The 14,389-nt window shown below is 36.8% G+C and overlaps 1 protein-coding gene across 4 annotated transcripts in view; it reads left to right on the forward strand.

The window, feature by feature from the left end:
• ESYT2 (extended synaptotagmin 2) overlaps positions 1 to 14,389 on the forward strand; it is a 96,968-nt gene that overhangs the window by 39,479 nt on the left and 43,100 nt on the right. For all 4 annotated transcript variants that reach the window (XM_049798263.1, XM_049798260.1, XM_049798261.1 and 1 more), the window contains exons 4-6: positions 1,150 to 1,226; positions 7,005 to 7,077; positions 7,890 to 7,979. In XM_049798263.1, coding sequence (XP_049654220.1) covers positions 1,150 to 1,226; positions 7,005 to 7,077; positions 7,890 to 7,979 — 240 coding nt within the window. The remainder of the gene's footprint in view (positions 1 to 1,149; positions 1,227 to 7,004; positions 7,078 to 7,889; positions 7,980 to 14,389) is intronic.

Genomic DNA, 14,389 nt, shown 5'->3' on the forward strand with positions numbered 1-14,389 from the left:
TCTGAATGTTAGGAAAACTGAAGTTAAGTTTCAGGTGTGATGGAGGGGAATTATTTTTCTCTCTTGGTGACTCTATTTCATGTATATTACAGTTCATCATACTTCACTGCACCATTTGTTTGGTGATTTTTTGTTTTGTTTGTTGTTTGTTTGTTGTTTCTTTTTATGTTGTAAATCCTTTTACACGGGGTCTCTGTCCTGCCATCAAAACACCTGTATTACAGACTGTAGAATAGCATTCTTTTTAAGCCATACTGATTTTAAGTAGGGTTTAAATTGGCTTCCACACCTCTGTATGCTTCTGCAGCTGGACTGAGTTATTTCAGACACAAGGAACAGCTATTCTTACTTTATATTGCAGCCTTAATTAAGTTGCATCCTGTGAGCTGCACAGCTCCAAACACAGTGGGAATCTGACAGCAGTGAGATTTCCATTTGACTTAAATTACTAAAAAGATGCACATAGAAATACAGCAATTTTTTCCAGAAAGGAAAACCTCAAACTGTAACAGGAGGTGGTGCTGAGTAAGGTCATTGGTCATCCTCTCCCACCTAGTATTTGATGGACATTTGAGTCTTGGGAATGTTTGACTGATAGGTTATTGTTTCTGTATGAGAGAAGGAGGGAGAGAGAGCGTGAGCACAGTGGTTTAGAGAGAGAGCACAGAGTGGTTGACACAACTTTTTGTGGTGATTATGGATTACTTTCCATTCATTCTGATTAAATTCTGCTTAAGGCAACTATATTTTTGTGAATTAAATTTAGCTTGTTGGTTTAGTTGCACAGAAAAGAGTGCTGTCTGGGACTGTTATATACTAGTACAGAGAAATGAGATGTTTATTGAGGGGAGAGGGAAAGCTTGATAGTAAATCTTTTGTAAATCTTGAAATCTAGTTGTCTAAACCCAGGGTAATTGCCAGAAGGACTGTGGTTGAGTGAATCGTAGCAAGGTAATTTTTACCCTTGAAGTAACATTTTGAGCTAAATTGATAGCTTTGCTTTGCACCTTTTAATAAGGCTTATAATAAATTCTTAACTTCAGGCATTAATGTGTGTATATTGTATATTAACCTTTATTTCGAAGTTAAGAGTTTAATATGGTATAGTTCAGTAAAAGGATCCAACTTTTACTTGTTTCATTGTTTCAGCCTCTGCGGATAAATGGTGTAAAAGTGTACACTGAAAATGTGGACAAAAGGCAGATAATTTTGGATCTTCAAATCAGGTAAACTTTATTATTGTATTACGATGGTGCCCTTGCTTTATAATATGTACTTTGTTTGATTTGGCAGTTATGTTGACCTGAAAGGAGAAGAATTGCCTCATTTTGCAAATGTAGTTAGTTCTAATTGTGTATGAACGGAGGAAGGAACTGCATCCTGTAAATAGTATTTATCTGAGGGAAATAGTATATCAACTCAGTGTGACTGCATCATTAAAATGTTGGTTAATAAAAAAAATACTTTCCAAAGCTAAAGCACTATCTTTGAATTTTTTTTTCTAAGTACTAAAACTTTGCCATGAAGTTTAGTCTACTCTAAAATTTAGGATATAAGATGTTTGGGGTTTTTTTATTTTTCTCAGTTACTTAGATTTTTTTTTTATAAACACAGTAATAGAAAATGATAGCTACCTAAGTACTTGTGCTCATACCACTAACTGAAGTAAATCTATGTATTATATAATGCCAGAGCGACTGTGCTCCACTGCTTCAGGTTTCTTTGCCCTTTCATCATGACCCCTTTTATATAGGTCTATAAATAGATCTACCCAACATTTGCCAGTCTTTCTCAACACAATCTGCAGTTACAGAGATTTTTGAAAGTTCAGTCAGTGAACCCAGCAATGTTTTTAAATCTGGCCATCACAGATATGTGTTACAGTAACTACTTTTGCCCATTCATAGGTTGTGGAAAGGCCAGATCTGTCAGTCACTGGCAATCCAGCAAAGAGCAGCCTCCTGTGTTTCTTGCTGCTTCCCTGGCAGTAACCAGAACGGTAATCAGGCCTCTCAGCTTCTCTTTTTCAGAGTCACTCCCAAAGTTTGAACTTGGTTATTCTTAATTTTTAATTATTTATCTAAATCTCAGCTGTGTTGAAAACTGTGCTGTTTTGTCAGAGCTGGGCCCCAGAGTAATAAGGGAAGATGCTGCTGCACCCTTTCCGGGGTCTCAGGGGGTGGGGGCTATGTCTGTGAGCAGGGCCCAGTCTTCTTTGAATTGAATCACTTCATTTTCTGTGGGAAGAAGACAGCTATCCAAATCAGGGTTTGGTGCTGCTGGACAAAATAAAAGGAGCTTGTTTCACTGGATGGATGCCGTTAGCCCCAATGGAGAAATTTCCTTCAGTTTCTCTTTGTTGCCACTTTTGATAGCAGCTGTGAGAACACCCTCATCTCTTCAGACTTAAGCCCTCAGGAAAAGAGACTTGTCTGACCACTATGGACACAGTGCAGAGAAATTGTTTTTGAGAAGCTATTTTTGAGACATTTGAGGGGTGAAGTCCCCCAAGACCATTTCTTCCCTTTAAAGCAGAATTATTCCCACAGGAGGAGAGGGTAAATCTAGTGTTTTGGTTTTTTTTTTCCTCCTACTCATCTTCATGAAGTAGGATGGGACAGGTAAACATAAAAAGGACAATAGGTTTGTACAAAAATTTCAGGAATAATGTCCTATTACCTAGACCTGAAGGAAATCTTTACCTGTATGTCTCATTGCATTACATTGCAACCTACTTACAGAAGTGATAAGAGCTGGTGTAGAATCCAGCCTAAAAGGCTGAAATAAATTTGTAGAAGTGGTTTAAATAATAATAGTGATGAGTCAGCTAGATGCCCATTTACCCCAACAGCCTGTCCGTACTGCCAGTGGCATAGGCTTCCAGGAAGAAAATGGAAATGAGAGCTATGGACTGACTATCACAGCTTCTAGCAATTAAGGCTTAGACAAAACCACCATCAAAGGAAGTCGTGTTTCATATTTAAGACTTGTCCTTGACACCTGCTCATTGGGAAAGGGCTCTTTTTCAAAGACTTTTACTTATGCAAGTTTAAGACAGGTGGCACCCTAGCATCAGTTGTTACTCTTTGGTTTATTTTTTGTGTGTGTGTGTGTGTATGTTCTCTAAGGGTCTATCACTCATCACTGGGATTGTTTCAGTAGTAACAGGAAGGAAGAATAAGAGTCTCTGTAATGAATATTCTTAGCATGTTTAGATACAGAGTTATGTACAGATACCAACCCTAACCTATTTCTTAGGGAATCAACTTCAGTTTTGCAAGATTTATAAAGAACAGTCTTACTGCTGGAGAAAAGTCTGTCCTTTGGAGTATTTATCCCTCTGGATTTTAATCTCCAGTTAAATTAGTTTGTTCTAATTTTAATTTATTTTGAAGTTTAAAGTTAGGAGCTTTCTAGAAACCCTTCATTCCCTAAATACAGTTGAGAAGGAAAACAATCTCTCTAAGCATTTGTAAGAATAGCAGTACCAAGCCAAACCCTGTGGGGGTGTGTGGCAGCGGGGAGGGAAGGAAAGATTTGATTTTATTTATATTTTTAATTTTTTAAAATGCGTTCATTCTTCTAATAATATCCTTTTATCCTGCTCTTTCACAATTGTGGCTTCCTTTAGCCCTTCCTACTGTCAGTTGTTTGTGACAGGGCATATGCATTTGCTTTGGACCTTCAATGTAGTACCTTTAAGTAGTTTCAGTGTGTCTCCAAAACACTACTTTAGTATTTTTTGTATCTTCCTTCAGTTTTTTTTGGTTTTACTTTTAAGTTCAATTGCAAAAGGAGTGTGTTTTCAGTTTAGTTTTTATTGTTTCTGCAAGGGTATCAAGTATATTATGATCATTGTTTCAGAGTGTTTTCAGAACCTTTTGAAATGGGTTTTATGCAGTGCTCAGGATCCAATTAAGAACTTTACTCTTGTAAGCAGCTTGACTAGCTAATCCACAAAGCAGTCATTGGAAAATGTATTTAAAGATTCAGTTTCAGGACCATGTTTGCAAAGGCAACACTTTACCTTTCTCTTACTGTGAGCTTTATGTTAAAAAACTGTCGTAACTCGCATTACAATTTAAAAGTCTAGTTTTTGGTGACAAAAATGTGTGAGAGGCAAAATTTTAACTACTTGAGCAAATTAAGATAAAGTCTAAATAAATTGTTAATAAATAGAAATCTTACGTTTGTTAAACTGCATGAATGTAGTAAACACTTGGGGAAAATTAAAGGTTATGGATCAACAGAAAACAAGATCAACTCTGTGAAATTAAATGTGAACTGTAGTAAAGAAAGCCAAAAAAGATAGAGAGATTGATTTTTTTATGTGGCATACTTGAGTGGAGAAACTTGCTACCATTGTACTGGCAGAAGACAGATGTAAAAATGGGATCTAAAGACCTTCTAAAAAGTAATGAAGATAGTCCAAAGTACAGAATCATGGATCATTGTAATCTGGGAAATATGTTTGTCCTATTCTTTCTTTGTTTTTCTTCTGGGTATCTTCTATGGGCTACAGTGATCACATACAGTAAGTATACGGTGCTTCTCATCTGATTCAGTACAGCTGCTGTTATATTCTTACAATACTGTCTTCATTAAACTCTAATCTATCTCAGTGATTTGTACATTACAGGGGTCATGAATATTTCTGGCATATTATGATCTGAATGTATAGAATTTGCTTACTAAATGAGCCTTCAAGTTGTATGTCATGTTACAGTGGAATTCTGTACGGCATCAACAGTTAATGGACCCAGTCAAATATTTTAGGGGATAAAACCGTGTTTAACTTTATTATAAGGTTCAAACTTGTTGACTTATTACCCTCAAATGCAGTTTGTTACTATTTTTACTTCAATTTGTCATCATGTTATTATGGATTTTCAAACGAGCATATTGCTTCCCAGTCTTCATAACACAAATAGTTCTGATGCTACAGAGTGCCAAGATTGAGGTTTCAGTTGCAGGTTTTAATTGACCTTGCTTCTCTGTGTCATGTTGTTATGCATTTATATGTGTGTGTATTTATATATTTACACACACGCGCACACACACACACACTATATCTAGTTAGATGAGTAAAAATAGGAATTACTTAATTTTAAATTGTGTATTAAAAATTAAATACCTATTTTTAAACTGTATGGTCCCAGTACATTCTTTCCAGGGAGAGCAGTGGTCACCTTCCTTTCATTTAGACCCCTGTCATGTTGTTGTCTTCTAGTTCCCCAAACTGCTCATTGTACCAAAATGATTCTGCATACCATTATTTTTCGAATAGGCCAAAATAAATTCCAATGTTGGATGTTTACCAGAATGTCTCGGTATTATTGTTTATTTCTCTTTAAGGGATTGATAAGATTTGCATTTGCTTGAAATCCTGTAGACAGCACCATCGCACACAGAGCATAGGAGGCTACAGATGGTTTGAATAATGGATATACCGAATGTAGCAACTCTCACCTTCCTTTTCTTTTGATAGGACCTTGTGGCCATCAGTTGTCGGGGGGAGGGGGCAGGGATCCTGCTGTTCTCCTCTTACTGTGAGAGTAATTTATTTTATCTTGACTTGATCCTAAAATGGCCCTGTGAGGAGAGTAACTCCATTTTGTTCATAATTCCCAGATGTTTCTGTAATAAGATTCCATCAGACTCCTAAACACAGCTGAACAGTTTTTCTCTGTCCAGACTAGGTCTGAGGAACCTAATGTGAGGAAACCAGGGCTCTACTGCAGAATCTGGAACAGGGTGCCCTGTAAGGGAAACAAATTTTCCCCCTTCCCTGTAGTGTCTGGCTTTAAGATACCTCATCTCCTCCCCACTTATTTCCTTCTTCCATTTTCTTTAACTGGGCATTCTGTTCAGATTTAATTTGTGCTTTTGGTATAACCCATATCTTCCTAGCCAGTCTCCTTGTCCTGCCAGTCTCTCCTTAGCTGTAGCTTGGTATTCAATCTGTTGGGTTTTGTTTGGTTTTTTGTTTGTTTTGTTTTGTTTTTTCTTTTTCTCTCTTTCTGTAAAATTGTTGACCAATTCCTTTGCTCAGTCTCAAGCTTTCTTCTAAATTCCTTATTGGGTCTTGGAATTAGTTTGTTTTCAGACCCAATGTGGCTCAAAGCAGCAGAAGTTCTTGGAAAAGGTCTGCTCAACTCTGCTGGTACATGCTTGACATGCATGGAGCTTCAGGAAAAGCAGCTGCTAAAATATGAGTCCGAGTTGTGTGCAAATAATCTTTTAGCCTGGTAGCATGGGCAAAACAGGTGGGGCTTTTTTTTTAACCATCTTCTACAAATCTATCTCTGAGATACTGGGCAGCATCTGCAAAATTTCAAGCCCTTGACCTTGCATCCCCCAAAAATGGGATGCAAGAACTGTTCAGGAAAAAACTTGCATCGTTTTTAATATATTATTTTCTAATTTGCTTCCTGCCTCCTCTCTCCCTTCAGAAAGGGCTCAACTGTTTTTGCCTTAAACCTTGCTTAGTGGATCATTCAGCTCAGCGTGCCCAGCTTATTGAATTTCTAAATGTGACTGTTCTTGCAAGTCCCTGAATATGTCAGGCAACTTTGATTTTTTTTTTTTAGCAAAATAACCATCTCTGTCTAGTGCTTCTTATGATTATATTAGGTGAGAGTGGATTTGTGTACATGTACTATCAATGAGACTGATGTAGAGCTTTCCTGAATTAGAGTATGAATTCTGTGTCTGTTATTTCCCAAAAGTGAGACTACTTGTGTGTTTTCTCTTACGTATGCTTCTGGAGGTGATAACATACCTATGTATTAATTGAGTGATTTTGATGACAATGGTGATGTTTTGAAGGGGATGTAATTTTTTTAACAATCTTGACTTTGTTATATGTTGTAATGTTTTAACATGCATTTTCTGTGTATAGACTGAGGTACAAAATACACTGTCATGACAGTGCAAAACAGAACTAACAGTGTATTGTAGTTTAGTCCATAAAAATGAAATGTATACTTTCTGTTTTGTTTTAGTTTTGCTGGAAACTGTGAAATTGATTTGGAGATCAAGAGATACTTCTGCAGAGCTGGTGTGAAAAGTATACAGGTGAAATTTGATTTTTTTCTTTTGATTTTGATACCGAGTCATTACTGAATCGTTATTTTCTGATTAAATAGTTTATAAGAAAGAACCAGTAATTGTGTAGTTTTGTTGCTTACTGGTTTTTTTTCTCAGTTGTATAATATTGATACTGCATAATAATTTTGGTAACATGACTTAGCTGAAAGGGTAAATTCCCTTCAGATGTAGAACTGTTTTAAATATAAAACATTTTATACTGGAAAAGATGGAAATAATTTCACATCAAGCCAATGTTCATGTGGTGTGTAGGTTTGTAAAGGGACCATCTATTTAACAATTTAGTGTTAGATGCAATTCTTAGTTTAGGTGCAATTATTATTAATAGCCTTCCCTTCTCATATTGTTTCTCAAATTTTTTTAACTTTCTGATAGCAGATCTGTCTCTCTAACAAGGAAAAATAGTATGCTTTTTGTATATGTGTGTCTTGATGTACCAAAAAGCATTTACTTACTTCTAGTATCTGTGGATGCCATTGTATTGGTTTGTGCCATATTTGTTTACATTGAGCTGTATAATAATCTACTTCATGTTTTTAGCAAAATTACCCCTAACATGACACAGCATTATTTAGATCAATGTAGTGAATTTGTAAGCCCAACTATTTAGTGCCTGTGTTAAATTTTGGGGGTTTAGATGACATGTAAAGCTATATATGAAATTCTTCCATAATCAAGAATTTAATGAATTAGAAGTGTGAGCCTTGCCAGTGAATACATTTTATTTAAAACTTGAACTAAAGTCAATTTCATTGCCTTTTTTTCCTGCCCTTCCACAGATCCATGGCACTATGAGGGTTATCCTGGAACCACTAATTGGAGACATGCCCCTAATTGGAGCACTGTCTCTTTTTTTCCTTAGGAAACCTGTAAGTACTTTTATCTCTGTTTCTACTCTTTTTAAAAGAGTGCTGATGACATTAGTCAGAAAATGATGGAGCAAGAATTGAGCAGGAAAAGGAAAGAATTTGGGAGATCACTACCATTTGGTTGAACTTTCCCAGAAAAATAATTTTTCAAACAAATTTTATGAATACTAGAGGAAACCAAGATGAATAATAATTACCTTGGAATTATGAAGTATGTTTTGTCAAAGCTGTCAAATTTTTCTTACAAGCCTTCTGAATAAGGGAAGGTCAATACATACCGTCTAGGTTGTTTGTAAAAAAGCTTTTGTTGCTGTTTCTCATGACAGTCTGCAGATGAGCATGGTCTAAGTTAAAAGTCCAGAAGATCTGTGCAAGGCTGTTTTGAAAACCATGCTGGTGTTACCACAAATTAAAAATCACAATGGGTTTTTTGAGATTGCCCACTACAATGATTGAAGTTTTTATCCTAGGTAGCAGGTGGGCAGTTTGCATTACATTTACCAATAACCTAAGTATAAGAATGGATGAAGTACAGAGTGAGATGGAATTGGAATTTAAAATGATAATGACAGTAGCAGAAGTTGGAGGGAGAGAGGGTGTCACGTAATTCAATTGGAATATGTGCTAGGCCAAAGTGCACATTTGGGCAGGAATAATAGAGAAGCAAAAGTAAGCCAACAAGGTCTTGCTGGAATGAAAATTCTATAGCTAGACTGAGACTGGCATGTGTAAACAAGAGGATTACCCACAAATGCTTTCAGTTTTAGTCACAGCACTTCCAACAAAGATACTGACCAGTTGGAGAGTGTCTAAAGCAGGGAGATGAGAATAAACTTGACCCTCAAGGACAGACCAGAAGATTGGGAATTGTTTAGTTTAGAGATGACTGAGGAGAACGTGTTCTTCAAAAATGCGAAAGGCTCTTACAGAAAAGAAACATGCAATCTATTCTGCGTATCAGTGGAAGATAGGTTAATAAATAATTGCAGCAAGGAAGATTCAGACTGGGTAAGGGGGATGAGGGGAGGCCTGAATGGTAGTGGTAGTGAAGAGCTGCAGTAGGCTGCCTGGAGACACTGTGAATATCTGTCACTGTTGTCTCTTAAGAACAGATTGGACCTGCATCCATTAGGATAGACATAAGTATAGCTCTTCCAGAACGATTGACACAGACGTGCTCTTGAGGTTGTATCCAACCTAATGAGTCTTGTAGAAGGTGAGTTCCTGGGCATTCTAACAGGCATTACCTAGAAGGGTTGACCATGACTTAATAAGAGTCAAAATACTTCTGAGTAATTAAAAAAGGCTTAAATTTTAAGTAATATAATTATGTACAAACTGAAATTACTTTCAAGGTAAAGTATAGTATTTGTATAGGATTCTGCTGTGTTCTACCATCTTTTTTGTATAATTAACTGATTTCTTTATCCAAATGAAACTGTGATACACTTTAGAAACCTTTCCTAGGTGTTGTGGTTTAATCCCTGCTGGCAACTAAGCACCATGCAGCTGCTTGCTCACTCGCACCCCGCCCCCAGTGGATGGGGGAGAGAATCGAAAAAAAAGTAGAAGTTGTGGGTTGAGATAAAGACAGTTTAGTAGAATAGAGAGGAAGAAACTAATAATAATAATGAAAATAATAATAAAAGAATTGGAATATGCAAAACAAGTGATGCACAATGCAATTGCTCACCACTTGCTGACCGATACCCAGTTAGTTCCTGAGCAGCGATCTGCCCCCCCCGCGGCCAACTATCCCCAGTTTGTACACTGGGCATAACGTCACGTGGTCTGGAATACCCCTTTGGCCAGTTTGGGTCAGGTGCCCTGGCTGTGTCCCCTCCCAACTTCTTGTGCCCCTCCAGCCTTCTTGCTGGCTCGGCATGAGAAGCTGAAAAATCCTTGACTTAGTATAAATACTACGCAGCAACAACTGAAAACGTCAGTGTGTTATCAATGTTCTTCTCATACTGAACACAAAACATAACACTATACCAGCTACTAGAAAGAAAATTAACTCTATCCCAGCTGAAACCAGGACAGTAGGGATCCCTGTTCTTTACTGTCCAAACAATAATGAAAGTGGCTGGGGATTTTTTGGCTCAGCTAATATTAATTTGTATCATGGTGTCTGGCATCAAAATGATGTGCATTCTTGCAGTATTCAATAACATTGTAGTCATTCCAGACATATTTAAATTCTCTTGACTTAAGAGAATTAGAGAATGATTCTTAGCTCACTGAAGAGAAGAAAAGTTCTGCATTTGAGTAATTAAAAGAAAATGAGTTAGGGGAAGTTTTCTGAGGCCACAAACTTTTCTGCATTCTGGCCTATCACAAAATACCTGATAGTTACTTTTCATAGAAGCTGTGTTTTATATGGCTGTCTTGCCTTTTTATGCTGAACTTAAATATGATCTTCTTAAAATAAAATAAGTGTGAAGTTTGACACTAATACAGTTTTTGAAAGCTGGGAACCTGGGTGGTGTAGTCATACAATTTCAGTTCAACACTTCCTTCTACATTAAAAGGAGAGATATATGTCTTTAAATTTTGCGCTATGACAATGCACTACAGGTAGTGGATTGCTGCACCTTGGAGTGATTGATTCACTTCAAAAGCTGTAGTCTGAGTCTCACAGGTGAGATTAGCTGACAAGCACCAGTATGTCTGTTGGTAACTTGGTGTAGCATTGGTAGAAGAACAGAGGATACATAGCAAATGTAATTTTCAGTGTCTGAAAACAAGTAACAAATACTCTACATTTTTTAATTGAATTAAATCTTACAAAATATGACAGTAATTTTAGTCTAGGTTTTACTATTTGCAGGAAATTTCTTTTTTTATCTACAGATGGATCAAGAAATGTTCACAGATGTTGCAAAGTCTATACAACAGTCTTACTTTAGAAAAATAAAAAGGATAGCATAATACACATTGCACACTTGCTGGTGGAAAATTCTTTGATGTTGCGTCTGTGTGTGTAAGGCAGTTTCAGTGATTTGAAGTTTGATACTGCTTTTAATAAGTATCAGTAAGAAAGCTTAATAGAAAATGTGAACATCATGGAAATTCTTATGCTACACAGACTTCTTTAAAGAAATTGTTTCCGTCTCTTACTTGGAAGTGTATCCCATTGGAAGCTTTTGTTTCTTGGATATGTTCTAATTAAACAGTAAAACTTGTGATGTCAAGATTTAACAGTTTCAGACTCTGCTAGGTCATAAATTACAAGAATGTGGGTTTAGGCACTTTGAAACAGTCTCGGATTGATCATCTTGGTTTCCTCCGCAATCTGCAACTCTAAAAAGTTGGTCTAGTTTTCAAGGTTTGGGGGGTGGGAGAGAATTCTTTACTTCAACAGCTTTAGAAGGTATGTTGTTATTTTCTTCAATGAAATCACATTCTTGTAACATAATTCTTTGGAACAAATGTCCTGTGATAAATTTTTGCTAACCTGTTGAAAAGGTAGGCTTCTATTGGTGTTTATGTATGGCCTAGGAAAAGCTTACGGTGTCACTTGTGTCATTTGTGTGGCTTGTTTCATCTGTCTAGAGAAACCATGTGTGCTTGGGTGGAAGGAATGTAGACTTAAATCTTAGTAAAACATGCAAGAATTTGGAAATGTTTTGTGGATAATTTAGTGAGCTTTTTTGTAAAAGTTAAATAGTTCATGCAAAACTGATAAAACTTCATTGCCCTTATTTGGAAAGGGTTGGGGAAGTACATTGGGATGAACTGAGTTTGGATTTCCACACATTTCTTTGAAGCGAGTCTAAACATTAGGAGATGTCTGCTTAAGTTTTGTCTCATTTTTACCCTCTGGCTGAGCAGTATGAGTGTAGGGCATCTGTTAATGTTCATGTTTATACTAACAAACTGAGCAGGGCCATGACAAGGATTGAACACTGCCTGATGGTAGTCTGCACTGTGTAATTGTTAACATACTCTGATATTATTTTGCTATTTAGTGCTATCCTACACAATTTCCAGACTCAGCACAATGCCCAGCTCATTACAGAGACCATCCAATAAACAAGTTAAATGCAAACACTCTATTTTAGAGGAGCAGGGAGAAGAGTTTAGCTGTGTTGGACACAGGCTTTACATTTTTTTTTCTACAGGACTGACTTTCTTCATGTTGTACATGTGTTTTGTGTTGTCTCTCAGTTCTGTTTTGTGTTCACTGAGAAAGAAACCAGTGTACAGTACTTCTGCAGAAGCCGTTCTGACACACTTGGTGGCAGAGCCGTGACCCGATGCAGTACGTCTGTGCTGCTTTCCTGAGGTACCTCCTGCAGCTACTGCTTCTTCGTTGCATTCTAGGGGAGAGGTAGGAAAGCTGGCAGGGGACAGGGAGGGAGAGATCAGCAGCAGACGTGCTTGTAAGCAGTTCCTGATGCTTCCTCTGTTTCCCCAGTATTGCACTCTGGTAGCGTTTGCCTGAAACTTTCATTTCTGGTACTCCCAGATACTTCTCCAGTCAGCTTTTAGCTCTGGTACCTGTGCCTAGTCCTTTCTGTCCCTGATCCACTCCAAGTGCCATGCGTTTGGAAAGTGTTTAACTTGGACAGCTTGCACCTGAGATAATAAACTGAAAATATATCAAATGAAACACCTCTCATTTGTGGTCAGTAGCTTTCTGAACCCTGGGAGAGACTTTGCCCAGAGTAATTTTGTCTTTACTCCTACCCCCATGTGCTTTATTAGAGGTCTGGTTGACTTAGTGGGGCAAAAAAGGATGGGAAGTAGTCTGGAGTACGAAAATTAAAAAGTCAACCCCTCCCCAAAAGTATTCAGTTACAAAAATATTAAAAATGTTTTTCACCTTTCCTTTCATTTAAAAATTAAGGTAGTGGTCAAGGTCCAAGCAAACTTAAGGGTGGATTGTTCAAATAAAGTAGCTTTGAATCAAGTTATTCCATAATTTTGGCAGTTATACATGGATATTTAGTTTTTTCCAAGCAGACTTCTCTCTCCACTGCAGTGTGTCTTCCTGGTGTTTATTTTTCTAACTTCTGTAGAAAAATGTAAAATAATGCTTATTATAGCAATACCCAAATTCTGTCCTCTTATTAGAGAGCAAGTGGCTGCAGCCAAGGAAAGCTTTTCTTCAATATTTTTGTTAGAAGAGAAGAGGAATTAGTTGGCAGCTAGCATTAGATTTTGTTCTCATATTTTCCAGTCTAAAGTAACTGGCAACAGTTCTTCTTGCTCTGTATCATCTGTTTGCTGGCCTTAATGTCTATAAAAGGCAACGCTGCCTAAATCAATAGTTCCGAACATACTTGTTTAATGAGTTTACCAGTCTCTTATTTCTGAGTAATGCATGAAGTTTCTGATGCTGCAAGAGTTCTTACTTTATATGAAACTTTAAAAATACTGTATTTTGCTGTTGTTATTGTGGAGAAGGTACTAAAAGTATCATCAGCTTATAAAATATGTCCAAATATGTAAGAGATTTTGAGAGAGAGAAATAATGTGCCTTCTAATGTTTTTAAGTAGTCTTAAATCTCTGAGCTTCAGTGCTAGAGAGAAGTTAGCACTGTGTAAATAGGCAGAATTTGTAAGTTTTTTCGCATTACTTCTCATTATGTTAACATTATCTATATTTGGCATATATTCTGCTTCTCTAAGTGTGGTTATCTTTTAGAACAAAATATCACATGGCTAATTATTTTGATTTTTGGTTCATTTATGAAAGTATGTATGGCTTATAGCTGTACTGCAGATTGGTAATTTTCAAAAGCTTGTTTAGTGGCATACTTAATACTGAAGACATGTCCTAACCCAACCCTTTTTTCTTTTTAAAAAGAAAATTACAAACAACAAAGTGGACACATGCAAATACCAATACTATTGTTCTCAAAAAATAATGGCTGGAAAACAGGATGCCTTCCCGGAAAAGTGGGCAACTCTTCCAAAGCTCTCATTTTTACATTCACAGTTTTGCCCTCCACTTGCTGACTTGAGTACTGCTCTCCCTCTACTCACTTTACAGATTGGTTCTGTTGTGTAGTTTTGATTTATTTACTATTGGTTTAATTTTGTTTAATATTGGCTGCCTTTGGAAAATTCAGTGCTGGATGTGGCTTTCAAAATTATCAGTATTGAGGAAAATTAGACTCAGAAGGAGTGCTTGCACCAAGAATGACTCCTAGTGAAATGGCTGGAAAAAAAACCAGAAAGTGGTTATGTTGCATGCAGAAGAATGTTACTTTGGTTTGCTTTTAGCTGATCAAAAATCAGAACGTATGACTGTCAGTATCTTTGCTTCAAAACTTCTTAACCTCTTTTAAAGGGGTTTGTGGAACACCTGGATAAATTCCAAAGCGTAGATACTGTTATAATAGTATTTGTTAAGAATTAGTCTTGTTTCTTCAAAGTGAGTGATTTGCACTGTTACTTTG

The sequence above is a fragment of the Accipiter gentilis genome, chromosome 4, assembly GCF_929443795.1.
Source record: "Accipiter gentilis chromosome 4, bAccGen1.1, whole genome shotgun sequence".
NCBI classification, from domain to species: Eukaryota; Metazoa; Chordata; class Aves; order Accipitriformes; family Accipitridae; genus Astur; species Astur gentilis.